Source organism: Sorex fumeus, unplaced genomic scaffold, assembly GCF_029834395.1.
Source record: "Sorex fumeus unplaced genomic scaffold, SorFum_2.1 ptg000003l, whole genome shotgun sequence".
NCBI classification, from domain to species: domain Eukaryota; kingdom Metazoa; phylum Chordata; class Mammalia; order Eulipotyphla; family Soricidae; genus Sorex; species Sorex fumeus.
Genome location: NW_026606060.1, coordinates 32,854,554 through 32,882,189, shown reverse-complemented (window position 1 = coordinate 32,882,189; position 27,636 = coordinate 32,854,554). Strand labels below are relative to the sequence as shown.

The following is a 27,636-nucleotide window of genomic DNA, read 5'->3' as shown; positions in this document are numbered from 1 at the left end:
TCATTTTAACCCATTTTCCCCCCTGTAAAATCCCCATCAACAATGATCTGAAGGAAAAGGAATACATGTAGATTCAGATGAACATCGATTTTTTTGAAGAAAGATAAATTTCCTGTCTTTCATTTTCCCTCATGGTTTGTGTTTGTTATAGGCAGTAAACTCCACAAATGGTATAGTGTATTTGATTAGATTCCTTAGGCTGTTTCATGTGTTCATGAAGGAATTGTTTTGGAATATTGAAAAAAATAAATGTTTTTTTTTAATGTAACATACAGTATAGAAATAGCTGACATATTATTGAAGAACATTATCAAAAATTTAAGGTTATATTGAATGTGTTTTCAAATATATTGAAAATATTTTTATGTGTTCAGAAAAACAAGTTACACTCTATATTAGCTTAGATTTTATCCATCTTGAAAATATGTATCTCTTAAAATTAATAATTATTTCTGTTTACTGGGCTGGAATGATAGCACAGCAGGTAGGGCGTTTGCCTTGCATGCAGCCAACATGGCCAACCGGACTTCGATTCCTCTGCCCCTCAGAGAGCCCAGCAAGCTACCGAGAGAATCTCACCCACGTGGCAAAGCCTGGCAAGCTCCCCATGATGTATTCGATATGCCAAACACAGTAACAACAAAGTCTCACAACAGAGACGTTACTGGGTCTGCTTGAGAAAATCGATGAACAACGGGAGGACAGTGACGGTGACAGTTCTGTTTACTATCTCTGTATGGCAGAGCCTAGCAAGCTACCCGTGGCATATTCTATATGCCAAAAACAGTAACAATAGCAGTTCTCATTCTCCTGACCCTGACAGAGCCTCCAAAATTGGCAGCATTGGGAAAGATGAGTAAGGAGAGGCTGCTAAAATCTCAGCACTGGGATGAATGGAGATGTTACTGGTGCCTGCTAAAGTAAAGCCATGAACAAAGGAAGACAGTGATGGCAGTGATACAGTGATACCATGATACTATCTCTGACAGAATTATCTCTCTGTTGTAGGATTTAAAAAAACATAGTGGTGGAATAATAAATATCCAAAAGCAACAGAAACTAAAAACAGATCTTCAGTAGGATGCAGACCACAGGGAAGGGGAGTGGAATGGGATGGGATGGGGGTAGAACAGGGAAAAGGATACGTGGAAGGAAGTAATCAAGCTACAAAAGCTATGGAGTTATAATATGTCATGCATGAACTACTATAAATAACAGTATTGTAAACCACAGTGCCTAGTAAATAATGTGCCTATTAGAGACAGGGGTTGGAATGGTGGTAGGTTTATGTGGGAGGGAAACTGGGTTCATTGGTTGAGGGAAGTGGACACTGATAAAAGAATTAGTGTTGGAATATTGCATATCTGAAACTCTATCATAAATAACATTGCAAATCATGATGCCTTAATATAAAAATAAATTAAGTAGACTAATTAGAAAACATAAAAATAAATATCTATATTTGCAATTGTTCTTGCTGGGGGGTGGAAGCTACATAAGAGCCAATAGAGAATTATAAGAGGTTTGGGGTGTTGTTGATCACATAAGCTGACCATGGCACATGTTAATCGACATAAAGAAATTTGATGGAGATGTTAGGAGAAATCAACCAATTTCTGTCTTTTATCATCTTGAAAATCTGTATCTCTTAAAATTTATAATTATTTCTGTTTACTGGGCTGGAGTGATAGTACAGCAAGTAGGGAGTTTGCCTTGCACGCAGCCAACATGGCCTACCAGAGTTTGATTCCTTTGCCCCACTCGGAGAGCCTGGCAAGCTACCGAGAGTATCTCTCCCACATGGCAAAGCCTGTCAAGCTCCCCATGACGTATTCGATATGCTAAACACAGTAATAACAAAGTCTCACAATGGAGATGTTACTGGACCTGCTCGAGAAAATCAATGAGCAACGGGAGGACAGTGACAGTTCTATTTACTACCTCTGTATGGCAGAGCCTAACAAGCTACCCACAGCATATTCTAAAAAAAAATAGGCCAATGGCAACACAGCATCAAACTTAAGAAAATAGCATTATTAGTTCTTTTGAGGTCTTTACATGGCCCATTGTAGCACTGGATTTTTAAACATATAATAATTTTAACTATTGCAGAGACAATGAATGCAAAGTAAGATGCATTCCTTAAATCTATCTTTACCCAAAGAGTCACACATATTTCTAAAATTGTCTTTAGAAACCCTTATTCTTGTATTCATTGTGTTACAGCTGCACAATTTTCTTCTAAATATCTTTGTTAACATAGTCTGGCAAACGTTCAACAGTAAATTGTGTTCCAGGCAATGGATTTATAATGTGGTAGCAGGAGCAATCTCTTCAACGTTGTAAGTCTTTTTATATGATGGAAAAATCAATAACATGGAAAAACATGTAACAAGCTAGCCTGTGTGAATGAAGTCAGATAATAAGTACTGAAGTTGCTTTCTAAGGGCAAGTAATTCTGTACTTTAGTAGAAAAGTATGAAGCATATCAAATATTTTTACTAACACAAATACAGTCAATAGTCATGTTAAAAGATACATATGTATGTATTTAACATAAAATAGATGCTATCTAATTTAATTTCACTATTATTAATAATTAACTTAATATAAATGGGCAATCTAATGCATGTATCCATATATAAAGTATACTAAAATGTTCTATATTTAATTTCAATTAAGAATACAAATATATACATTATATACACACATATGTGCGTATTAGAATTGCAGGGAATACAAAACTACTAGCCTCACATTTAATTTTACTTTTACTAATGACAAGCCAAAAAGTTTTATAAGTAACATGGAATTTTCTTTTTTACAGTGTATGAACATTCTGTACAGGACAGATTATGACAGCTTCTTTCTTAAGGTGAGATTTTGTTTGTTCACATTAGAATTCTAAGGACATCTATGAAAATAATATCATAGATATTCTACAAGTCAAATTGTCTAAGAGCAGCTTTGCGTGCCTTAATGGAGAACTTTACCTCATTAATTTAATATGGATAAGTTCTGTTTCATGAAAAGTATTTCCTTTAACTCTAAAATCTGAAGAATATTTGAGCTGGAGGGTTAGCATACCTGGGAGTATGATTGCCTCACATTGCACACAGCCAGGCCAAGATCAATCCTCGGTACCACATATGGTTCCCTAAGGTCTGCCAGGGGTGATCCTTGAGCAAAAAGTCAGGTGCAAGCCTTGGCAACACTGGGTGTTGCCCTCCAAAACAAAAACAGCAAAACAAACAAAAATTGAACTTTTTATTTGCAAAAATAGTCAACATGATATTTTTATTAATACACAAAAATAACACAGCAAGAAGAAGCAAGTTATAAAATAAAAATAAATGTTTAATACAACCAATATGGTAAACATAGTTTCTGGAAGAAATACACACAGTCACATATACTTACAACCATTTTGGGGGCATTGTTCTATTTCAAATTCTTCCTGAAATACAAGATTTTTTTTATGTTAACTCGATCTTCATGAGCCACAAAATCTCTGTACTAATTTTTCAGGTATTTATTTTCTCTTTAATCCCAAGAGTATTAGTATGCTTAAATTAAAATTAGTTTTATTCTCATATTTACCACTTTTTCTTATCAAACCTTCCACCTTCCTTGTCTATTTGAAATATATTCTAGCACAGCGGGTAGGGCGTTCGCCTTACACGCGGCCAACATGGCCGACCCGAGTTCGATTCCTCCGCCCCTCTCGGAGAGCCTGGCAAGCTACCGAGAGTATCTCGCCCGCACGGCAGAGCCTGGCAAGCTCCCCATGACGTATTCGATATGCCAAACACAGTAACAACAAAGTCTCCAATGGAGACGTTACTGGGCCCGCTCGAGCAAATCGACGATCAACGGGAGGGCCTTTACCTTTACCTTATTACCCTTTAGTAAATATTGCTGGCTTTGTATTAAAGCATATGCATTTTGCTCTCATTCTTGAAAAAATAATTCTCCAAGATTATAACTTACATTGTCAGCAATTTTTCTGACTCTGTGCAAGATTGTGTTTTATTAGTTTCTGTATTCCTCGTATTAATTGAAGTTAATTAAATGCCAACTTGCTATAACTATGTGTTTAATTTTCTAGTTCTTTTTTGAATTAAAGTTCTTATATTTATCTTCTGTGTTAAGCTTATATTTTGTAAATTGACAGTTATGTTTTACACATTTTAGATATTTTTTGAAGAATTCTTAACAATTTTCTGGAATTATATATTTTAATACCCTATTCACTCTTTTACTCAAATTCAAAGATTTAATCTGCATTTGCACATGATTTTAATTTGTTGTTTTGAATGTTTATAATATTTGTATTAAGAAATTTCATTTAATTATTTCACTATTTTTTTTTCAAAACTATTGGTGAAGGCGATAGCACAGCGGGTAGGGCGTTCGCCTTACAAGCGGCCAACATGGCCGACCCGAGTTCGATTCCTCCGCCCCTCTCGGAGAGCCCGGCAAGCTACCGAGAGTATTCGATGTGCCAGACACAGTAACAACAAAGTCTCCAATGGAGACGTTACTGGGCCCGCTCGAGCAAATCGACGATCAACGGGAGGGCCTTTACCTTTACCTTTTTATTGGTGAAGGGGGCACACCTGTCGATGCTCAGGGCTTTCTTTCACCTGGCTGTGCATGTAGGAATTACTCCAGGCAGTGATCTGGGGACCACATATGTGGGATGCAGGGGATGATGCTAGCTCTGCTGCATGCGAGGCATCTGCTGCGTGCAAGACGAGCCCCTTACCCACGCATTATGTCTCTGGCCCCTCATTATTTCACTAACTTACTTATCACTTCTATTTTTTCTTATGTTCAATTCAAACCTTTATATTAATTTTGTCTGATTGTACTCCATTTGATTCTGCTTATTTACACACATAAATTGTAATTTCCTTATATTTGGAGCACTTGAGTATGAGAATGTTGTTTATGCAAAGTTTTCAGGCTAGACTGAGTTTTGTCCTCACAGTATTTGATTGTTTTTATAATAAGGGGCTACAAAGTCTCAGGGCAGTGATTATCCAGGACAGTATTTGCTTTTGCCCTTCCTTTAGGTTAGCTCTTGCTTTCCTTTGACTGGAGACCATATATAGTCTTGTGATCTCACTTTTGCTTATAAATTGGGGTTGCACATCTGACTGGACTTTCACACTCAATCTTGTATTTGTCCTGATTCACTCAGGACATGCAGGGGTTTCACACATGCTTGCAAGGGGTCACACTTATTCAGTTGCTTGTATAGCATTCTGAAATTAGTGCTTGCCAGGGCTTGCTATGATTGTCGACATATGTGCCTGCTGAGTGCAATGCTTCTGGAAGAGTTGTTTGCATATCAGTTGTGGTCATAAGGTGTCATGCACTTAGCTCGAGTCTGCACATATAACTGCCTGTGATACTCTGACCGGTTTACACTGTTGTGGAGGAGTGAGTGCTAGACTGAAGAGCCACAGGAACTGTGCTCAGCGTCTGTAGCATCACAAAGAACTCAAACATTGCAAGTGTGGCAATCTCACACTTGCAAAGCAAGCATTTTGCCATTAAACTATTTCAGCAGGCCCTACCACATAGCGTTTCTAAGTCTAAATTATTTGTTTGATATTTTTACCAAAAATATGTCATGAATTTAGATAGCAAATAAATGATGAGAACTTGTTACCCCCCTCCCCGACGTGCACACACACTGTTCAGTATTAAGACCATGCCATTTATTTGTCTCAGAACATTCCCTTTATAAGATTTTTTCTCATTTTATGATGAGAGAGGGTTTTTTATTATGACTTTCCACTCTGCTCCACATGAATCACTTAGAAGGAAAGCCAAATCTTTCCAAGGATATCTAGGAGTTCTTACACTGAAACCTCACTTTGGTGATTACTCACTGCTCAGTGGTCCAGCTTGGCTTCTAGTTTCCTGTTAGTCTCTATACATTTCTTCCTTTCATAATAGATCTAAAAATACATGAATGTATATATGTATATGATTTTATTTTATTTGCCGTCATATTTTCATTAAGGCATCTATTTATATTTTAGATAAGCAATATACTGGCTTAAAGCAAAAATTAAGTGTTTTCAGTCTATAAAGGTGCTAATTGCTCTTACTAATTGCCAGCAATATAAATTGTGATATGTTGTTTGACTCAACTTAAATAAGTAACCTCTGCTGAAACCAAAATTCAGATTAATTTCTTATCTCTGAGTCACCAACATTTTTCCTGCCATAGTTTCTATATTCTTCTAATTATTTATTACTTTTACCTGAAGGGAGAACTTTGTCACTTAATCTTGCTAAACTTTGAAACTTTGTCATAAAGAAAATAGGTATAGTCTTTGTTCGACTATATTTGACAAAAATATAGAAGCATAATTTGTTTTTCTAATCTCTGACACTTACACAAATACAACCCTAACAAAGTCTTTTATTATATTGTTATAATAAACATGAATGTTTACTATATAAAATTTCTATTCACAATTTTTTTTCTTGGAAAGGGGGCTTAAAGTTGGACAGAAAATATAGAAATTCTTTTTCACAGAGGAGAGTTATATACTAAAAGCAGTTCTTACAGGGGTTTTTCTTTTATACACAATTTTAATCTTTTTACACTCTTTGGAGGCTTGCACTTTCAAAATGGTTTAAATTAGATCGTTTTACTTGTAGAAAATAACATTACAGTGTTCATGTATGTTTAATATAAATAAATATATTTATTTTATCTTGAAAAACTGCATGCTATTTCTCAGCTTTAATTATTTTGACAAAGGCAATATGAAATCTAAGTAAAAGCATTCTTTTGTAACAGGTTATCTCTTTAGGGAGGAAGAACGATGATTTAAGACATAAAATTTAATAAATTTGTCACTGTCCTGTCCTCCCGCTGTTCATCGATTTGCTCGAGCGGGCCCAGTAATGTCTCCATTGGAGACTTTTTTTGTTACTGTGTTTGGCATATCGAATACATCACGGGTAGCTTGCTAGGCTCTGCCGTGCGGGCGAGATACTCTCAGTAGCTTGCCTGGCTTTCCGAGAGGGGCAGAGGAATCGAACTCAGGTCGGTCATGTTGGCCGCGAGCAAGGCAAACACCCTATCGCTCCAGCCCTAATAAATCCATTTTAATTTTTTTTCAGAATTACTATAATCTCCTGTAATACTCCAGAGATACACCTGGTGTGTTCAATGGGACACTTTGCCAGGATTCAAACTTAGGTCCCTGATAATATAAGGTATATGCCCTAAACCTCTGACCTATCTACCTGGACTCTTGTGTGATTGCTTTTCCAAATACATTTGCTAGCAATTAAGAGTTAACAATCTTTGCCTTCAGATTATCTGTACTATATATATTACATATTACATATTACAATCTTTGCCTTCAGATTATCTGTATTATATGTAATATATTATATGTAATATATATAATATTATAATATATATTATTATATATTATATGTAATATATATATAATACAGATAATCTGAAGGCAAAGATTGTAAACTCTTAATTGCTAGCAAATGTATTTGGAAAAGCAATATATTTGTACATTCAGGTGCGGAGTTTTATCTGTTCACATTTTCTACTTTCCGAGTATCCATTATTCCAGTTACCTATGCCAAAGAGTTGATAACAAAAAGAGCTTAGAAGATAGACACATAAGAGCTATTTTTATATATAATTGAGCTAGCCAGCCATATGAGATATTTTAGTGAGTTGTTATAAATTGTAATATGAAATATTAACTGCACAGAAAATTTTAGTTCTTCACTATCCTTTCATCACCGCAGATAAATGTTCCCATATTACCCATCTACATTCCTGATAAATATGACTTCTCAGGAATAGAGCAGTCATCCTCTCACTTATATCATTTCTGTACATAAAATTAGAGTACAAAGATGTTTTCAGTTCAAAATGCCTTAGTTTTTATCTTACTATGATAAAATTTATGAGAAACTTATCCTCCCCAAGGGCGTCATTATCACAACTCCACTAGTATTCTTCAATCTTCAAACTTAAGCTACATTTTGTGAAACTTTAAATGTATTTTCTCTTAGATAAAAGTCTCAACTTCTATATTCCATGGGAATTATTGCTATTTATAAACTCAGTAACTCAGCAAGTGAACATTTGGCATAGATTAGATAAATCATAATTGGTCAATATTTCTCCATGTGTTTTAGAAAAGAAATAAGCATAGTGTTTCAAATATAAAAATAAGTTCAGAATGACTCAATATTGCTCAAGAACTTAAACTATTTCTACAGCGTATGATTTTTCACATTTCTGGATTGCCACAATGTACTGGGAAAATTATGAAGGACAGGGTACTATGTCTTTTTTCGGTTTATGTTTGTGTTTTTACTTAAAATAATTTCTAGTCTTAAAGTAGAAAACTTTTATAGAAATATAAAGGCATACAACTTTCAGACATTTATTTTCATTAGGGCTGGAGCAATAGCACAGCGGGAAGGACGTTTGCCTTGCACGCGGCTGACCCAGGTTCGATTCCTCCACCCCTCTCGGAGAGCCTGGCAAGCTACCAAGAGTATCTCGTCCCCACGGAAATGCCTGGCAAGCTACCTGTGAAGTATTTGATATGCCAAAAACAGTAACAAGTCTCACAATTAGTTGTGAGATGTTACTGGTGCCCGCTCAAGCAAATTGATAAACAACGGGAGGACAGTGCTACAGTGCTACAGCCTTTACTTAAAATTATTTGTAAACCAAAATAGGTATATTTGTTTTTGTTCTTATTTTCCACATTAAAAATTAAAACATGGATTTAAGGCATGTGTCATTTCCTTTTAGATCAACAATAAATCTCTTGAAGCATAAATATCATTTTATGAAAAAATAATGTATTTGGTGTAGCCAAGTCACAGGATATTAGGGAAGGGCATTTACCTTGCATATAGATGACCAATAGTTGGAACTTTTGTACCCCATATGGTACCTCAACCCATTCTAAGAGCAGAGCCAGGAGTAATCCCGGAGTAACTTCTGAGAACTTTTTATGTCCCTCAAAAAAACAAATAAATACAAATAAAAGAAAAAGCATTTTAATTATGTAATCCAAAATTAATAGAGAATGTACCATTGTTCTACATTTCTTTTAATTTCTTTAATTTTTACTAGATAACTGCTGGATTCTCAAATCTGTCTTTACATTCACTCTATTTTGATATCAAACATTATTTTCAGTGAAAAACTCTATCTGTCTTTGATAGAATGAGAAGTAGAAAAACAGAGATTTCATATCTCTTGCTGGTGGTATTGATTTTGAAATTCCCCAGAATCCCAGGTAACTTTAGATAACACTTTGAAAAGTGCTGACCTATTGGCTTCAAACTACATTTTCTCCCAGGAATCTACAGGTTTCCTAGGCAATTCTGCAAATCAGGGCTTGGGTTGAGCGCACCCACTTTGCTTTTCTTAGGAGCTTGAAATCAGTTCTTGGCATCTGGAAGCTATCTGCTCTAGGATACCATTGTCTGTAATGACAGTGACCTTTATCCATGTGACCCTTGAACCTCTATCAAGTTATACTGGTCCTGTTCTCCTGCTGTGAAGCAAGAAAGGTCTCTTGAGATCTAAACATAACTGCACCATAACTTTTACTGCCTTATTTTGATTAAAATATATTGAGAAATCCAGTAACTTGAGCTTTGAAAATAAACTCCACCTCTTGCTCATAGAAATTACTACTCATATTGGAAAAGGGGTGGTTCTGAAGAAAAATTGAAGAATTTAGGATACTTTGTCACTCAATCATATTATTCTAGATACCCAACTATCATATAAGACTTTTACCTTATTTTCCCTTCTTTTCACCAAACTTTACTCAGCTGTATATATTGCTTATGTATCTATGGGTATAGTTAGAAGAAATTATAGTATAATCAAAAATTCAATAGTTGTTGACCCTATACTGAAAATGTCCAATTGTATGCAAGGTTTCAGATATAATATGCCCTGAAGGATGATTCATATAAAGTGAAATACATACATAAGATATTGTGTATATATTGATATTCTGTCATTGTCACTGTCCTCCCATTGATTTACTCAAGCTGGCCCAGTAACTTCTCCATTGTAAGACTTGTTGTTACAGATGACTGGTTAAAGAAGCTTTGGTACATCTACATAATGGAATACTATGTAGCTGTCAGAAAGAATGAAGTCATGAAATTTAAATGCAAGTGGTACTACATGGAAAGTATCATGCTAAGTGAAATGAGTCAGAAAGAGAGGGATAAACATAGAAAGATTGCATTCATCTGGGGAAGATGAAGTAACAAATAGGAGACTAACACCCAGGAATAGCCGAGATAAGTAACAGGAGGATTACTCCATGGCTTTGAGGACAGCCACACATGCTAGGGGGCAGGGCAGCTCAGATAGAGAAGGGAGCACCAAATAAAGGGTGCCGGGTGGTTCCTCTCAGGATGGGAAATGCGTGATGAGAGTAGACTATAGCCCGAACAAGATTGCCTCTCAATGTCTCTTTGGCAAGCCACAGCACTGAAAAGGAGAGAGATAATGAAAGGGAATGCCCTGCCACAGAGATAGGGTGGGATGGGTGGAAGGGGGGTGGGAGGAATACTGGGACTGGTGGTGGTGGAGAATGGGCACTAGTGGAGTGATGGGTATTCGATCATTGTATAACTGAAACCCAAGCACAAAAATTTGTAAGTCTACAACTGTACCTCATGGTGTTTGACTAATAAAAGTTTAAGGAAAAAAATAAAAGACTTGTTGTTACTGTGTCTGGCATATTGAATACATCACGAGTAGCTTGCCAGACTTTTCCATGAGGATGAGATACTCTCAATAGCTTGCCTGGCTTTCCAAGAGGGGAGGAGGAATTGAACCCAAGTCGGTTGGGTTGGCCTCGCACAAAGCAAATGCCTTACTGCTCTGCTATCTCTCCAGCCCATATATTGATATAAATGATGTAAATGTAAATTGATATGAACATATAATATGAATAATTCTATAAATAAATACATACAGGAATGATTATTAGTAAGTAAGTAAGTAAGTAAAGGCCCTCCCGTTGATCGTCGATTTGCTCGAGCGGGCCCAGTAACGTCTCCATTGGAGACTTTGTTGTTACTGTGTCTGGCATATCCAATACTCTCGGTAGCTTGCCGGGCTCTCCGAGAGGGGCGGAGGAATCAAACTCGGGTCGGCCATGTGGGCTGCTTGTAAGGCGAACGCCCTACCCGCTGTGCTATCGCTCCAGCCCACAGGAATGATTATTAAATCCTATAATTAAGTAACACTGACTATACTATACATTTACTGTAGCACTGTAAGTGTCCTCTACAGTACATTTTTATGTTGATTGTTTTGTTTGGGGACCACACTTGACTCTGCTCAAACTTACTCCTAGCTCTGTGCTCAGAGATCATTCATTTTGGAACTTGGAAGATCAGATGTGGTGCCAGGGATAAAATTCAAGTCGACTACCTTCAAGGCAATAACTTTAACTTTTGTACTGTCTCTTTGGCATCTGAAATACTTAATCACTTAATCACTTAACTTCCCGTTAGTCGTCGATTTGCTCAAGCGGGCGCCAGTAACGTCTCCATTTGTCCCTCTCGCGTGCTAGTGTAGCCCAATGGCATCTGTTCGCTCCGGGAACATGAAGGGCCTCAAACCGATCCTTCACGATCTTGACGAAGAAGTCTGACCATCTGGTAGGTGGGCGGCCACGCGGTCTTTTGACATCCCGTGGAATCCAATCAGTAACAGCTCTAGTCCAACGGTCGTCTTTAAATCTCATTACGTCACCAGCCCATCTGATTTTCGACACCTTGGCAAATGAGACAGCGTCCCTGATCCTTGATCGCCGACGGATGTCAGAACTCCGGATTCTTTCTCTCATTTGAGTGAAACGTGATATTCCAAGCATATCTCTTTCTATTCTTCTTTGGGAGACCTGAATGGCGTTCTCATCTTGTTTGCGTAGGGCCCAGGTCTCTGAGGCATATGTTAATGCAGGAAGAACAGTGGAATCAATGAGATGTGCCCGGAGCCGGAGGTTCTTCGTCCTCTTAGTTATTTCTTCGACGTTCTTGAAGGCGTTCCAAGCCGCTCTCTTCCTCCTGCGCAGCTTGGGTGCCAGATCATTTGTCATGTTGACCTCTCGACCTAGGTACACATAGCTGTTGCATTCGGAGATGGTCGTTCCATTGAGAGCGAATGGGGCATCAGGAACAAGGCTGTTTCTCATAAACATTGTCTTCGTGAGATTCAGCTGTAGTCCTACCTTTCCACACTCACGGTCAAAGTCGGCCAGCATTTGTGCCGCTTGGCTGATGTTTGGTGTTATTAAAACAATGTCATCAGCAAAGCGGAGGTGGTGTAGTTGCCGACCATCTATCTTCACTCCCATTCCTTCCCATTCCAGTTGTCGCATGATGTTCTCGAGGGTGGCACTGAAGAGTTTCGGTGAAATGGTATCACCCTGCCGCACCCCTCTCTTGACATCAACGATCACTTCTTTGTAGAATGGTGAGATCCTGGTAGTGAATCCGCAATAGAGCTCACGGAGGATCCTGATGTATTGGGCTTGAATGCCCTGATTGGCTAGGGCTTCAATGACCGCTTCCGTTTCAACAGAATCAAAGGCCTTCTTTAAATCAATGAACGTTAAACAGAGCGGCATTTTGAACTCCCGAGAAACCTCAATGAGCTTGGTTATTGTGTGGATATGGTCGATGGTGCTGAATCCTTTGCGGAACCCTGCTTGCTCGCATGGTTGTCCTTCATCTAGCGTTCTGCCAATCCTATTTAGGATGACTCGAGTGAACAACTTGTAGATGACAGACAATAGGCAGATCGGGCGATAGTTGCCAATGTCATGGATGTCTCCCTTCTTGAACAGTAGTATGGTCCTGCTGGTTTTCCATTGGGACGGAACCTTGCATTCAGACAGGTAGTGAATGAAGAGCCGAGCCAGTGTATTGATGAGTACTGACGGCAGGTTCTTCAGGTGTTCAGGTCTGACCTTGTCTGGGCCGGGTGCTGTTTACTTCTTTACCAACGAAATGGCGTGTCGGATTTCGGAAGGGAGAACGTTTGGAACGACATATCCATCCTGTGGAATTTGGTATGTCGGCAAGTGGACATGGCTATCGAAGAGATTTGAGTAGAAGTCATAGATAATCTCCATTGCCGTTCTGGAGGATGTGATGGATCCATCAGGACGTCGGAGGGCAGTCATCTTGGTCTTATAGTTGGCGAAGGACAGGCGGGCGTTACGAATACTTTTCCCGGCTTCTGCCGCATCTACCAGTGCTTCTGCTCTTCTCTCTTTGAGGTCTTCCTTGATCGCATCTCTGCACTGCTTTGCGAGCTCGGACGTTAGCTTGCGGTTGCCTGAGGCATGCACCAAACTACGCTGGTGAATTAGCTCAAGAGTTTTAGAAGATAGGCGATTTTTTGTGCCTATCTCTCTCTTGGCGTTCCTCGCACATTCATGGAGGTGCTGAACCAGTCGATCATATTCCTCGTCAATGTTGTCAACAATGGCATCTTCCCATGTTGCCGCAATAGTACCAAAGAGTTCCCAGTTGGTGTTCATTCTGGGAGTTCTCTTTTTGAACTTTGCAGCCCTTTCTCCCCGCTCTGTGAAGTAGAATTTTGCACGAAGGAGACGGTGGTCCGATTCCGTTCGAAATTTTGGGACAACAGCGACATCAGTCAGGCAAAACCGTCGATTGAATATGATGTGGTCTATTTCGTTGTGGAATCGTCCACCAGGAGACTCCCATGTCCATCGTTTAGATTCTGCCTTCTGGAACTGTGAGTTACCATGAATGGTCTTGGTCGACATGATGAACTCAGACAGTCTCTCACCCTGTTCGTTCCATTCTAGGCCATGGGTCCTGATGTGAAGTTCTTCAGCTGATCTTCTTGGTCCTATCTTGGCATTAAAATCACCCACAATGATCTTGTAGAAGGTGTGGTCTTCTTTATAGAACTTCTCTAGCTCCATGTAGAACTTCTCGATTTCTCTTTCATCATAATGAGATGTTGGTGCATAGACAACGAAGATAGAAACTGCAGGCAGTGAGCCACATGTATTCAAATGTAAACATCCGATTTGGGTTGTTAGGCATTCGAATGAATCAATGCTCTTGGCCAAGTTTGTGTTGACAAGGACACTGACACCGACACTACTTCCACTACCCAGCCGTCGCCACACTCCAGGATGCTTTCCGGACCCACGTGGCAGCTCCGGCCGAGACCCACGCACTACTGAAGACCCACAGAACAAGATAAGCGGAACTCTCTGAGGCCTTGGACTCCAGGCTCGGCGGACCCAGGGACAGAGCTTCTCTGCTTGCTCCCACCACCACAGGTGACAAAGGGATTCTAATCAGGAGCCCCACCCTACCCTGCCCTGTCTGCTTCCTTCCATCAACCACCCAGGGATCGAATTGTGCACAGGAGACCCACCCTACTCAGATAAATACCCCACCGGCAGACTTCCACTCTCGACACTACTTCCACTCCCAGTCGTCGCCACACTCCAGGATGCTTTCCGGACACATCATAAAACACTAAATACCCATCTTCCGGAATTGTCGTACCATATTTGATAGGGTTCAAATATGGTAACACCTACAAGGGTGATTAGAGGTCACCCCAAAAGCCTCTATCCCTCTCGGAAAGACTGGCAAGCTACCGAGAGTATTCCGCCCGCACGGAAGAGCCTGGCAAGCTATCCGCTGTGTATTCGATATGCCAAAACCAGTAATTACAACTGGTCTCATTCACCTGACCCTGAAGGCTTCACCGACATGGCAGCACTGAGAAGGATGAGAAAGGAGAGGCCGACAAAATCTCAAGGCCGACCTAGGCTGCCACAACGAAGGAAGACAAAAATGATCGTCTGTACTTTCAATGCATGTACGCTAGCATCAGATGCATCCATCGAGGACCTGATGGTACAAGCGCGAATGATCAAGTACGACATCATTGTTCTGACCGAGACAAGAAGGCACGAATCTCACCATGCCGTTTTCGACACTGGAGAAGAATTGTTCCTCGGAACATGCGATAAAAGAGGCGTTGGAGGCGTCGGTGTCCTTGTCAACACAATCTGAAATACATTTTGTAATAATCATACATAACCATTATGACATTGAGCAATAAGAAGTTGCAAAAATAATAATTTTATCAGATTTGCTTCTATGAGCAGAAAAATATGAAATAGGGATTTTAGATGATTAACAAAATATACAAGAGAAAGTCTGATAAGCTTTAATGATAGCATGCTAAGAGAGACAGATTTAATAACAAAAATAATCTTCATTGTTCTTTTATCTTTTTCAACTGAAAGAAAAATAATTACTGTACATTGTATCTCAATCCGCCACAATGATAACTGTACTACTAGAGACAAAAATACAAACAGTTTTATATCTTAGGCTCTCTTTTTTTGGCTCGGATATTTACAATTAATTACATAAAGTAATACTGTAACACTGTCCTCCTGTTGTTCATCTATTTGCTCGAGTGGGCCCAGTAACATCTCCATCATGAGACTTGTTGTTACTGTGTTTGGCATATTGAATACATCACAGGTAGCTTGCCAGGCTTTGCCATGCGGGCGAGATACTCTCAGTAGCATGCCGGGCTCTATGAGAGGGGTAGAGGATCGAACTCAGGTCGGGCAGGTTGGCCACGTGCAAGGCAAATGCTCTACCTGCTGTGCTATCGCTCCAGCCATGTCATATAAATGATTGATTGAATTTAGTTGGAACACATTTCTTAAAACTTTGGGGTAGAGGAGATTTTATGAAACCTGAATGAATTTTTCGTTTAAAATATGGAATTAACTACTATTTAGGCTGGTCAGTTGCTTTAACTTTGGAGTGATAACACTATTTCTGCATATTCTAATTTTAAAAGAATTTAGATATTTGTTTGGAATATTTCCTTTCACACAGTGCAATGATTAAGCCAACACTCTAAAAACTTATGATTAATAAGGATTATTTTTATGTTGCTATCACTAATAATTCAACCTTGTTTAAACATTGAGAATAAAATTTTCATCTTTCTGATATTATTTTACTGATATATTACTTTGTAATTGGCATTCATATATATTGATATTGTGTCATAAATATCAATATCCATCCATATTTATTATGGGATCACTCCAAAAGTATATATAACTTTTCCTCTTATGCGCTCTTTTAGGAGTATTTTGCAAGTTTAAGCAAATTTGTTCCAATTTTACTACTTTGGACAAACAATTTTACTTTGGACAAGCAATTTTACTACTTTGGACAAACTTGCAGGCTATCCAATGTAGCCTGCCCACAGGGCAGAGTCTGACAAACTCCCCGTGGCGTACCAAATATGCCAAATACCAGTAACAATGATGGGTCTCATTCTCCTAAATAGCCTTGAATATAATCTCAGGGCTAGGATGAAAGAGACGTTACTGAGGCCTGCTCGAGGCAATCGACGAATAACAGGATGATGATGAAAAGCAAATTCAAGTCAAATAAGTAAAATTAAATCATTGAAAGCAAAAAAAAAAAGGATTAAGGGACATGCTTGTCATTCAACTGACCCCTATTGCATCCCCTGGAACCACATGATCTTTAGACCATCATTAGAAGTATTGCTGGAAGCCTCAATGCTGAAGGATGTGACCCTGGATGCCCCTTGTACTACCAATATGACTTGGGGAATCACTGACATTAATAGACCTGAGTGGTATTTTGTTCTTGATTTAACATCTGGTTTTCTGAGTGTTGCTAGAAGGACTTTATGACTGCCTGAGCACAGCTTGGGGTACCTTCTTCCTTCAGATAACAGCAACATGACCAAAACAACAAAATTAAAAATTTTACAAAAACCACAGACAGAAATACAAGGAGATAAATGGAAATAAATATAAATTTTCACATAGCCAGTTATGCCTATCACTTCAGTTGATAAAATCCACTGTAAACTTGACAATAAAATAGGAAATATAAATCTGTTGATGACAATAATAATAGTAGCACTGTAGCACTGTCCTCCCGTTGTTCATCAATTTGCTCGAGTGTGTGCAGTAATGTCTCCATCATGAGACTTGTTACAGTGTTTGGCATATTGAATACGTCATGGGTGGCTTGCCAGTGCGGGCGAGATGCTCTCAGTAGCTTGCCTGGCTCTCTGAGAGGGGTGGAGGAATTGAATTCGGGTCAGCCGTGTGAGCTGCGTGCAAGGCAAGTGCCCTACCCGCTTTGCTATTGCTCCAGCCCAATAATTATAGTAATAATATTAATTCTTATGTGTAAGCATAAGACCTATTATTATCCAGTTCTTACTCTTGGAGAACCCGGCAGACTACCGAGAGAATTCTGCCTGCAAGGCAGTCTGGCAACTTCCCCTTGGCATATTTGATATGCCAAAACCCAGTAACAATGATGTGTCTTGTTCCCCTGACCCTGAAATAGCCTCGAATGTGGCACTTTCTAAAATCTCAGAGGTAGGACAAAGGAGACTTACTGGTTCCTGCTCAAGGAGATTGATGAACAACAGGATGATAGTGATACAGTGTGATACAGTGTAAGCATTTTGTTCATCTAATAGGATGTGAGTCAAGTGATAAAAATGAATGCATTTCACACATGATACCTAAGTTACACACGATACCTAAGTTAAAATAAAATACACTTAGTAAATAATAGAAAAATATACATGCCAGAGCAATAGTACAGAAAATAGATGAGGTACCTTGCATGCTGCTGACCTGGGGTTTTATCCCAAGCACCAAATATAGTCCACCAAGTGCCACCAAGAGTGATCCCTAAATGCATACCCAGGTGTAAGCCCTGAGTACTGTTACCCCACCCTTGCAGAAAAATACAAAACAAAACACTAGAAAAACTAAACAATCATTATTACAGGGAAAAATAGCAACTATTGAGAATCCAATTTTATGTAGAATATCAGTCTAAACATGAGATTAAAGTTACACATTTTCATATTTTGTTACCCATGTTTTGCATTTTAAATGATGATTATAAATTCAATGCCTACAAAAGCCACCATTATCTCTGAATCAAAGAAACTGTTTCAGTCCTTTCAATTTTATTAATTTTGAAAGTCAGAAAAACTTTGGATGGTCTTGAGCCTATCAAAAACAAGTTCATTGACTTTTTTTAATTGAATTATCATGAGATTGAGCATTACAAAATTTGACCTTTGGTTTTTCTACATAAAGTGGCAGTTAAATTAATGATGCATGTATTTGTAGCCTGACTATTCTGTGTTTGTCAGTTTAACTTTTAAATATTTTTCATAATTTAACAGAAAAAGGCATGCTTTAAATCATTAAGAATCAATATCTTCCTTCAATTCAATATAATGTCCTATTAAAATCAGTGCATAAATATTTATTACATTGATCCAATTTTTGTTTTTTTCTTCTTTGACATTATTTTAGGAGAAGCCTAAAATAATAACTGGTGAAATTTTCCATTTAGTGCACTATTACCATTAGTATCCTCTTAACATCTGGGCAGAAGTAACACTCACTGATAATATTAAAACATTTTAAAACAGGCCAGAGAGAAAATACTGGTAGGGTAGCTAAATTGCTTGCCATCCTACAAGGGTTTAATCCTCAGTACCTCATATATTCTCCCAAGCCCCAAAGTGATACCTAAGTGCAGAGTCATGAGTAAACCCTGAGTACACCTGTGAGTGGCCCAAATATACTATCATATTTTTTTTAGTCCACAATAATACTAACTTCATTTTCATTTTAGATTCATGGACACAATGACTGAGCATGTTCAGACATATAACAAAATACCACAGATTTCATAATTTTTAAATGATATTTATGTCTGACAGTTTGGAAGCTGAAACTCCAATTCAAAGTGCCAATGTTGAGAGTTGAGGTTACTTTTGGTTTCGTAAACCTCTTGTCATATCCTCAAACGGCAAATGGAACAGCAGTCTCTCAATGCCTTTAGAAGGACTCTATTCACATCACCTAACACATAACCCAACAGTATTTGAAAAGGTGACTCAATCCTTTCTCCCTGGGCTTTCATTTTCAACATAATTCCGATAGAAGAAAATATAACACAGAAGAAAATATAACACAATAAACCCCAGATTGTCTCTCTGCCCCCTGGCATGGGATCTTAGAATGTACAAAACTGAGTATTAATTATTCTTTAACTCTATACTTATAAGTACCGAGCGCTAACTGATTGCGCCACTGGAGCCACAACAGATATAGGGTGGAGTGATATCACAGTGGGTAGGGCATTTGCCTTGCACAAGGCCAACTTGGCAGACCCAGGTTCTATTCCTCCACCCCTCTCAGAGAGCCCAACAAGCTACTTAGAGTATCTCACTCGCACGGCAAAGCCTGGCAAGCTACCCGTGACATATTTGATATGCTAAACACAGTAACAGGTGTCACAATGGAGACGTTACTGGGCCCGCTCGAGCAAATTGATGAACGGGAGGACAGTGACAGTGACAACTCTGTACATGTCTAAATGTGTACAAATTATTTAATTTATCACACTTTGCATAATCTATAAGCAACATATGACTTACATCTATTGCCACATCCTTTCTTCTCATTTTTACTAGTCATTGTCATGAAACATGTTATTTAAAGAGGAAAAAAAAATCTGGGTTCCAATGTGTAATGCATTAGTGTAAGCAAAACATTTTCCTAAGTCAAATTACTTGCTATAATTAATAAACTTAGTTACTATTATTAAACTTAGTTACTATTATTAATAAACTTAGTTACTATTATTAAATGGTCACCCAAACTGTCTATACAAATAGTTATCTGCAATTAAAATTAATTCCTATATATACCCTAATCTGCAGTTATCCTACTCTCACTGTTCTTTCTAAGGTTAATAATTTTTTGTACATATTCATCTATGAATTTAAGAAAAACTGTAAGCCAGAACTATTTGCATAACAGATAACTAATTTTTTTGCTTGCTGTTATTATGTTTTGTTTGGGGTCATACTCAGCAGTTCTCAGAGTTTTGTGTCTGAGCTCAAAAATCACGTCTGGTAGAGCTTAGGGGACCACATGGGGTTCCAAGGATTAGTAGTACAGGAGTTAAGGTTTATGCCTCTAATGCAACTATTCCCAGTCCAATTCCTGGTATTTTGTTATCTCTAAAGCATTGACAAGAACAACCCTGGAGGTTCCCCAGACCTCCAACTGTGGCTCTGGGAGCCTCTGATAAACTCTTGGGTTCTAATTTTAATTCATTTTTCTTGTTACAAATCAATATCTGAAAGCTCAAAAATGTGTGAAAACAAACTATTTTGTTACATAAAAGTCTAGGTAGAAATGACCAGAAAATTCCTTTAATCTCAAATTTAAAGGACAAATTTGTGATGGTAAATCTGTGTGCTCTGAAACCTTTGGGGTTCAATCCTACCAGGTATATACTTAATATATAAATCAATAACCAAACTTGTTTTTAATCTGCATAAAATTACAGTGTAATAATGATTCCTAACTCACAAGTTTTCCCTAAAGTTTTATAGCACATAAAATTCTTAACACTTAGTCTCACATACTAAAAATGTAATGTGATGACTAAGCATTATCTGCTTCTAATGCTTATATCACTTTCCAACTCTAAGTAAATTTTACATGTCTTATATTTAATTAGTTGAGTCTTTAAAGTAGTCTTCTGAATATGCACTCCTCAGTATCATCATAGTCATGCCAGTCATGATTATCACTATGTTAAAAACTGCAGCCAATAATTAGAAAATTGAAAATACAGTGTTTGATATTCCAGTTTGAATGATCAAAGTTAAAATAAATGATAGTGTAAGGTCCTCACTAATTACTTGTGGAGTGGATCTATGGATAAATGAGAGTATATAATGAGAGGTCCTGGAAAGTCATTTTCCCCTATTTCTTTCAACAGAGCAATTTTTAAAGTCTGTGATCTTTCTCTTGTCTCTAGATTCTTGGCATGATCACACTCACACTGAAGACTTTTGCATACATCCTATCAAATAAAGTAGTAAAATAGTGCTTTATAATTAGAAACATTTACCTTGACTAAGAGTTTCTCAAATTTTAAAGAAACTCTTTTTTAATTTACTCAAATTGTGATTTTTTCAATTAGAAATCTAGTCAAAATGTTCAAGAGTACCTTTGATGCATACCTTTTCTTGAAAAAATGAAATTAATATGAATACACCTCACTGGCCCTTAAGGAAAACAATGAAATAAATATCCTGTAAGGGATAATTACAGTAAAGTGTTGAAGGTGATGTGATGGATGTTATAGAAACCTTCTAATACTTTAATGTGTTCCTGTACCATTGGATTGTTTCCAGATCACTGCTATTGTGAGTAGAGCTGTAATGTAGTTAAAGCCATTTGCCATAATCCCAAGGCTCACAGCATAGTCAATGGTTGATCTTTTCTAGCAGGAAGGACGAAATATCAGGAAGGTTTTATGAGGAGTTAATACCGGAGGTCAGGATTAAGGAGTATTTGAGTTGGCATAGGTTGTGGCATAAGGTTTAGAATTATATCTTCTACAGAGAAAGAAAGTGACAGAATGTTGACAATATTCAAAACATTATTTTTACAATTTTTATGTAGGCAAAAATAATTTACTTTTCTGTTAATGATAGAGTTTCAGACATACAGTGTTGTAATACCGTATTTACCAGCAGAATGACAGATCTCCTCCACCAGTAACCCCAGGGTCCCCATCTACCCACCCCTTATCCCACCTCTACTCTTCTTGATAAATTCAATTATCTGTGCTGATTCTCATGTTCTGTTGACATAACCATTTATCATTGCCATAATATGATTTTTATATTTCATATATGCTATGAATCAGTGTATATGTACCTCTTTCTTTATGAATGACTTCTCTCAGCAGAATATTCTTCAGTTCCTACTGAAGAACATAGCCACATAGTGATGAGTTGCATGACTTTACCTTTTTTTTTACAGTGGAGTTGTATTCCCTTTTATGTACATATCACACCTTCTTAATACATTAATATGCTCTCGTGTTGTTCCCAGAACCTGGCTATTATGAATAGAGCTATGATGTAGTTAAAGCTATATTTGATAAAGCATTTGCCACAATCCCAAACCTCATAGCATACTCAATAGTGAAAATTAAGACAAAAAAAGACTGGCCAATCTCCCTAACATTATTTAACATAGTGTTTATTTGAAGTCTTTGCTGCAGTAATTAGACAATAAATATATTAAAGGGTTCTGGATTAGAAAAAAAAGAAGTCAGTCTTATCACTATTTACAGATGACATGAAACTGTACATAAAAAACACTAAGGAGTTTACAAAAGCTCCTAAAAATGTTAATCTGCATATTATAGTGGCAAAACTACAAAATCAACACACAAAATTCCATAGCATTCCTATATGCAAACACTGAATTAGAAAAGAGAGAAGAAAACATTAAATTTACAATTGTGCCTGAAAAAATCAAGGACTTTGGAATCAGTTTGACAGACTGTGAAAGACATACCAAAACAAACAAAGAAACAAACACCACCTGTAATTCAGATTGAAAGAAATAGAAGACAGAACTAAATGAAAACAAATTCCCTATTTAGGGATTGAAAGGATCATATTGTCAAAATGACTATCCTTCTCAAAACACTATAAAAATTTAACACCGTCTCTATAAAAGTGCTCATGGCAATTTTTAGAAATATGGACTAAATGTTATGAAAATTACCCCAGACCCCCCGAAAGCAAAAGATATCATAGGAAGAAAGAAGATGGGAAGCTTTCTTCCCCACCAAATAATTTAAACTTTGTGCTTAAAACTAATAAAATTACAGAATAATTTGTTTTTTAATTGAAACTTAATGTGTATTGCACATAGGCCTTTTGGCCATCTGCTTCAGCGTAGAATCTGTTCTTTCATTTCTCCATAGGGCTTTTGAATTATTTTTGTTGATCTTTGGGAGTATTTTCATCACCTTATATGTTTTAACAACTCTTTCAGTTTTATCCTGTGTTTCATTTTCAGTGCAAAACTTTTTGTGTTGATGTTTCATTTGTTTATTTTTGTTTCTGTTACCCTTGCCAATGGAATCATATAATGGAATACATTTTTGAGGTGCAAATCTTGAAGCACACTGTCTATATTTTTCTCATTGTATTTTATAGATTCTTGTATGATCTCGGGGTCTTTGAGCCTCATTGAATTGACTTTTTAAAGATGTAATAAATGAATATAGCTTCATATTTTTTTCAATTTCTGAATCTCACATGTGAAGAATCTGTCTTTACTTCAAGTATCTAGTTGAAACTTATATAGAAAGGTGTGAGGGGAAAGAAAGGGAGAAATGTATGTTTAAGAGTCAACACAGCCTTCTCTGGAATGAAAATAGGCAAGCAGAAAAACATGGAGACAACCAAGAGAGATTCGTGTTTAAGACTTGAAGAGGAAACTCAGATTTTCTGATGGTTAGGAGTCATACTGTAGATTTGTTCACTGTCACTGTCACTGTCCTCCAGTTGTTCATCAATTTACTTGAGCGAGCCCAGTAACGTCTCCATTGTGAGACTTTGTTAGATGTAATATGGCAGATGTATTTAAAAGATGAAAAATATTCTTCATGGATAGCAGTTGATAGAATAGTCTTAATAGTACGTGTTTAATAATTGTTGGTGTGGATATACTTGCCTTCGACAGATGTCACCATATGGTAGTCATCTGTCATTTGTATCAAATACTTCTTTTTATTTAGTTTTGTATAATCCCTTGCTCTGTTTCTCTATGTTATACATAATGTAAGGTTATCTGGTATTTCTCATTTCCTACACAGCTACTTCATTTTGCAGAACATCTCTTCCATTCATATTCACACAAAAGTCAGGGTTTTATCCTTTCTTATAGCTAATAACAATATCTTATATACATGCCATACATCCTCATCAACTCATTTATATTGAGCACCTGTTTTATTTCTATAGTTTGCCTATTTTTAAAATAATGGTACTTCAATGAGCATGGTGTGCATTTATCTTTTCATATTAGTGTTTTTGTATCATTTGGATAGGGGTAAATAAATGGATTATGGGATAATATTTTAATCTATTATTAACTTGTTTAAAAATAATCACACTCTTTCCCAGAGGTTTGAAACCAGTGTGCGTACTCAACAATAGTGAAAGAGGGTTATCTTTCTCTACACTTTGTTCTGCTTTTATATGTTTTAGTTTTGTTGTTGTTGTTGTTGTTGTTGTTGTTGTTTTATTTCTGGGTAACACTGCTCAGGGTATACTCCCTATTTCACACTGGAGAGTCATTCCTGGTAGAGCTCAGTGAATTATGCAGTTCTACGAATTGAAACTGGCCTCCTGTATCCAAAGTTTTACCAACTCTCAGAGGTTTTTTGCTTTTTGTTGTTTTTATGTAGCCCATTCTCACAGCTGTGAAGTGACATCTAGTTGTTGTTTGCAAACCTCTAATAATAAACTATGTTGAGAATTTTCTTCACTTCCTTGCTTTACTACTACTTTTTAGTATACATTAAAAAGAACAGGTAATATCTTCATTTATTGTACATTGTCAAGCAGACCAATAGAAGAAAATGGCATGTTTCTCTAGGTTCTCTATACAACCCCTTTTACCTGTTATAGTCATATATATTCATTTTGCTTATAAAGTGAGATATAGCATTAAAGTAAAAGAAAAACCTCTACTGAAATTTTTCTAATTGTGCTTCACTATAGCTCTGTTTTGTTAATATTTTCTTTGTAGAAAATAGACACAAAAATGTGCAACATACTGAATAGGTCAATAATTATTTTAATCAAATTTAGTGCAGACTGAAAAATGCGCATTTTATGTGGAGACTTGCCTTCTATTTAATAAATGACTATATACACAATAGCATCGCTGATGCTGCTTTAATTATAAAGGATTCCTTTTAGTAATATCTTTGACTCTGGAGGAATAATAAACTCAGATTGGGAGAGCTAAGAAAGCTTACTTAACTAAGCTGTCAACCACAATCTCTCAGATCTGCTTAGATTTACTGGGAGGCGGGAATATCTATTTGAGATGCTGAGAATAAACACAAAAATATTTCTCACAGTGTTGTATTTAATGCTCATGAATATGGCATAAAGTTAAGGGTTCAGCAGTAACTATCATAAATATACCTATCCTTTGACCTGCTAACTTAACTGACAGTATTATATCAAGAAATTAAAACCTACAGTATATTACAAGAAATTTATTGTAGCATGTTTTTGTAAAATTTATATTTTTAAAAACACATATAAAAAGGATTAGGTAAATTCAAATAAGTTATCCAACTAGAATATTAAGCAATCTAATAAAGCAATATATTCTGTTTATACAGACATGGAAAGATTTTCAACATATGCCAAAGACATAAGACTATGTGTAGTGGTTCAATGTGTTTGCCTTATTTTATTGTACCTATTTATTTTATTTTTTGATGGGATTGTGTTTGGGGTCACACCCAGCCATTCTTAGGGTTTGCTTCTGGATCTGCTCTCAAGGGTCACTCCTGGGAGGACTGTGAATGGAACCAGGGCTGGCTGCATGCAAAGTTAGCTCCTTTTCAGCTGTACTACCTCTCCAGAAGCACTTATATTTTCACAGGGGTCGTATTCAGTTTTGTGAACAGCGGGAAGTTTGGGGAAGCTCCAGTGATAGTTGATCCATCAAAATGAGCTTAACAATTCAGTGCTTAGCCTGTGCTGCAGAGCTTGGGATCACCAGGGACACCCTAATCTAGGCCCATCAGGCCGACTAGCCAGTGCTCCAGGGATTTTGCATTGCCAGAACAGAACTCAAAATCTAGCACATGCTAAATCATACAGAACAATATTCATTATGTCCACATCTCAAACTCCTGTGTATTCCTTTAATGTACTTGGTTGTGTGCATGTGTTTACTTATAAAACCATGGATGGAACTGATGGGACAGGATATTCAACAACTCTAATATATTTGTATTTACATACTCTCATAAATTACAAATTTACATAAATTACAAATTTACATAAATTACAAATTTACATAAATTACAAATACATACTATTTGGGCAAAGTTCTTTTTTCTACATGTAATTCTTTTGTATAGTACTTGATCACATTCTTTTTCATCATAACATATATTTTTGTTTTTCATAAGCAAAAATCTGGAATTTCAGAACCAGTGCTATTAGCATTTAATTATGACATTTCTTAAAATTCTTGATGACAGACTGTCACTGTCACTGTCCTTCCGTTGTTCATCAATTTGCTCGAGCGGGCCCACTAACATCTCCATTGGAGACTTTGATGCTACTGTGTTTGGCGTATCGAATACATCATGGATAGCTTGCCAGGCTCTGCCGTGCGGGCGAGATACTCTCGATAGCTTGCCGGGCACTAAGAGAGGGATGGAGGAATCGAACTCGGGTTGGTCATGTTGGCTGCGTGCAAGGCAAATGCCCTACAGCTGTGCTATCGCTTCAACCCTTTGATGACAGACACCAGAAAAATATTTTAAATCATGATGTGTCTTTTTATTTCTTTGTGAGACATTCTTTAAATTATTTTGTTCTAGTCTAGCTAATTTTTATATAAAATTGCAATTATTTTGCCTAACTAATGCCTTGTGCTTACCATGAAGTCCATATACTTTTAAAGTCAAATAAATCTTAATGAGTGATCTATAATACATTCTTGTTTTTTAGAACTTAATCACAAGAAAAAGAAAAACTATGTTCACCTAAAGTGGAATTAAAATAGCATTAGTGAGCAAAATATATTTAAACAATCATTCTTCTACTCAGATTGATATTTGAATAAACCAACTTAATTTTTAGTTATTGTTTATCTGAACTGTTTCTGAAGAGAAAGGGTGGTAAAACAAAAGAGGCTGTATATTATACCCTTTTGCACTATTTCAGCATTTGTGCATAACTGCAGACATAATCCCTTTGAGGAAAATAATTATGTATATATGAGTGCTTCTTATTAGTTAGATAAAATTAATGAGTGATATGAGATTAATAATGCTATTCAGTATTATTGCCTTAATCATTTTTGCTTGATTTGGAAACACTTATTCTTTACTATGTCTAATAAACTGAGTTGATTGTAGATGTATTAAAATTGAGAGATATAGAAAAATCTCTTTAGTTTATTGTATCTATATAGCACACTTGCTACATTAGTACCTGAACTAAATACTTGGACATGTCACTTAGTTCATCTATTTTCAATGTCATTTGTAATTTGAAGAAAATGTTAAATTTGTTGTTATCTACTACATGAGATTTATGTAGAATTTAACAAAATGCTTTTATACCTAAGACTGAAGGAATTGGGTATATCATTAACGTCATTACCATCATCGTCATCATTATTCCTTTCTTCCTTTCATAATAGAAAAATAATTTATAGATACAAATTTTATTATCATTTAATATTGTATTCTTGCTACAGTAGGAAGTTCAATGTTTTTGGCTCCACTTTAGCGAGACCTTTGTTTTTTCCACATCAACTGAAAAGAAACTAAAAAGTCTAAAAGAGAATAACATTCTAAGAG

At 36.8% G+C, this 27,636-nt stretch overlaps 1 protein-coding gene across 1 annotated transcript in view; it reads left to right on the top strand.

Moving 5' to 3' along the window:
* The window catches only part of MGAT4C (MGAT4 family member C), a 276,972-nt gene that overhangs the window by 205,910 nt on the left and 43,426 nt on the right, over positions 1-27,636 (top strand). The window contains exon 2 of the mRNA XM_056116608.1: positions 2,828-2,875. Coding sequence (XP_055972583.1) covers positions 2,831-2,875 — 45 coding nt within the window. The 5' untranslated portion in view covers positions 2,828-2,830. The remainder of the gene's footprint in view (positions 1-2,827; positions 2,876-27,636) is intronic.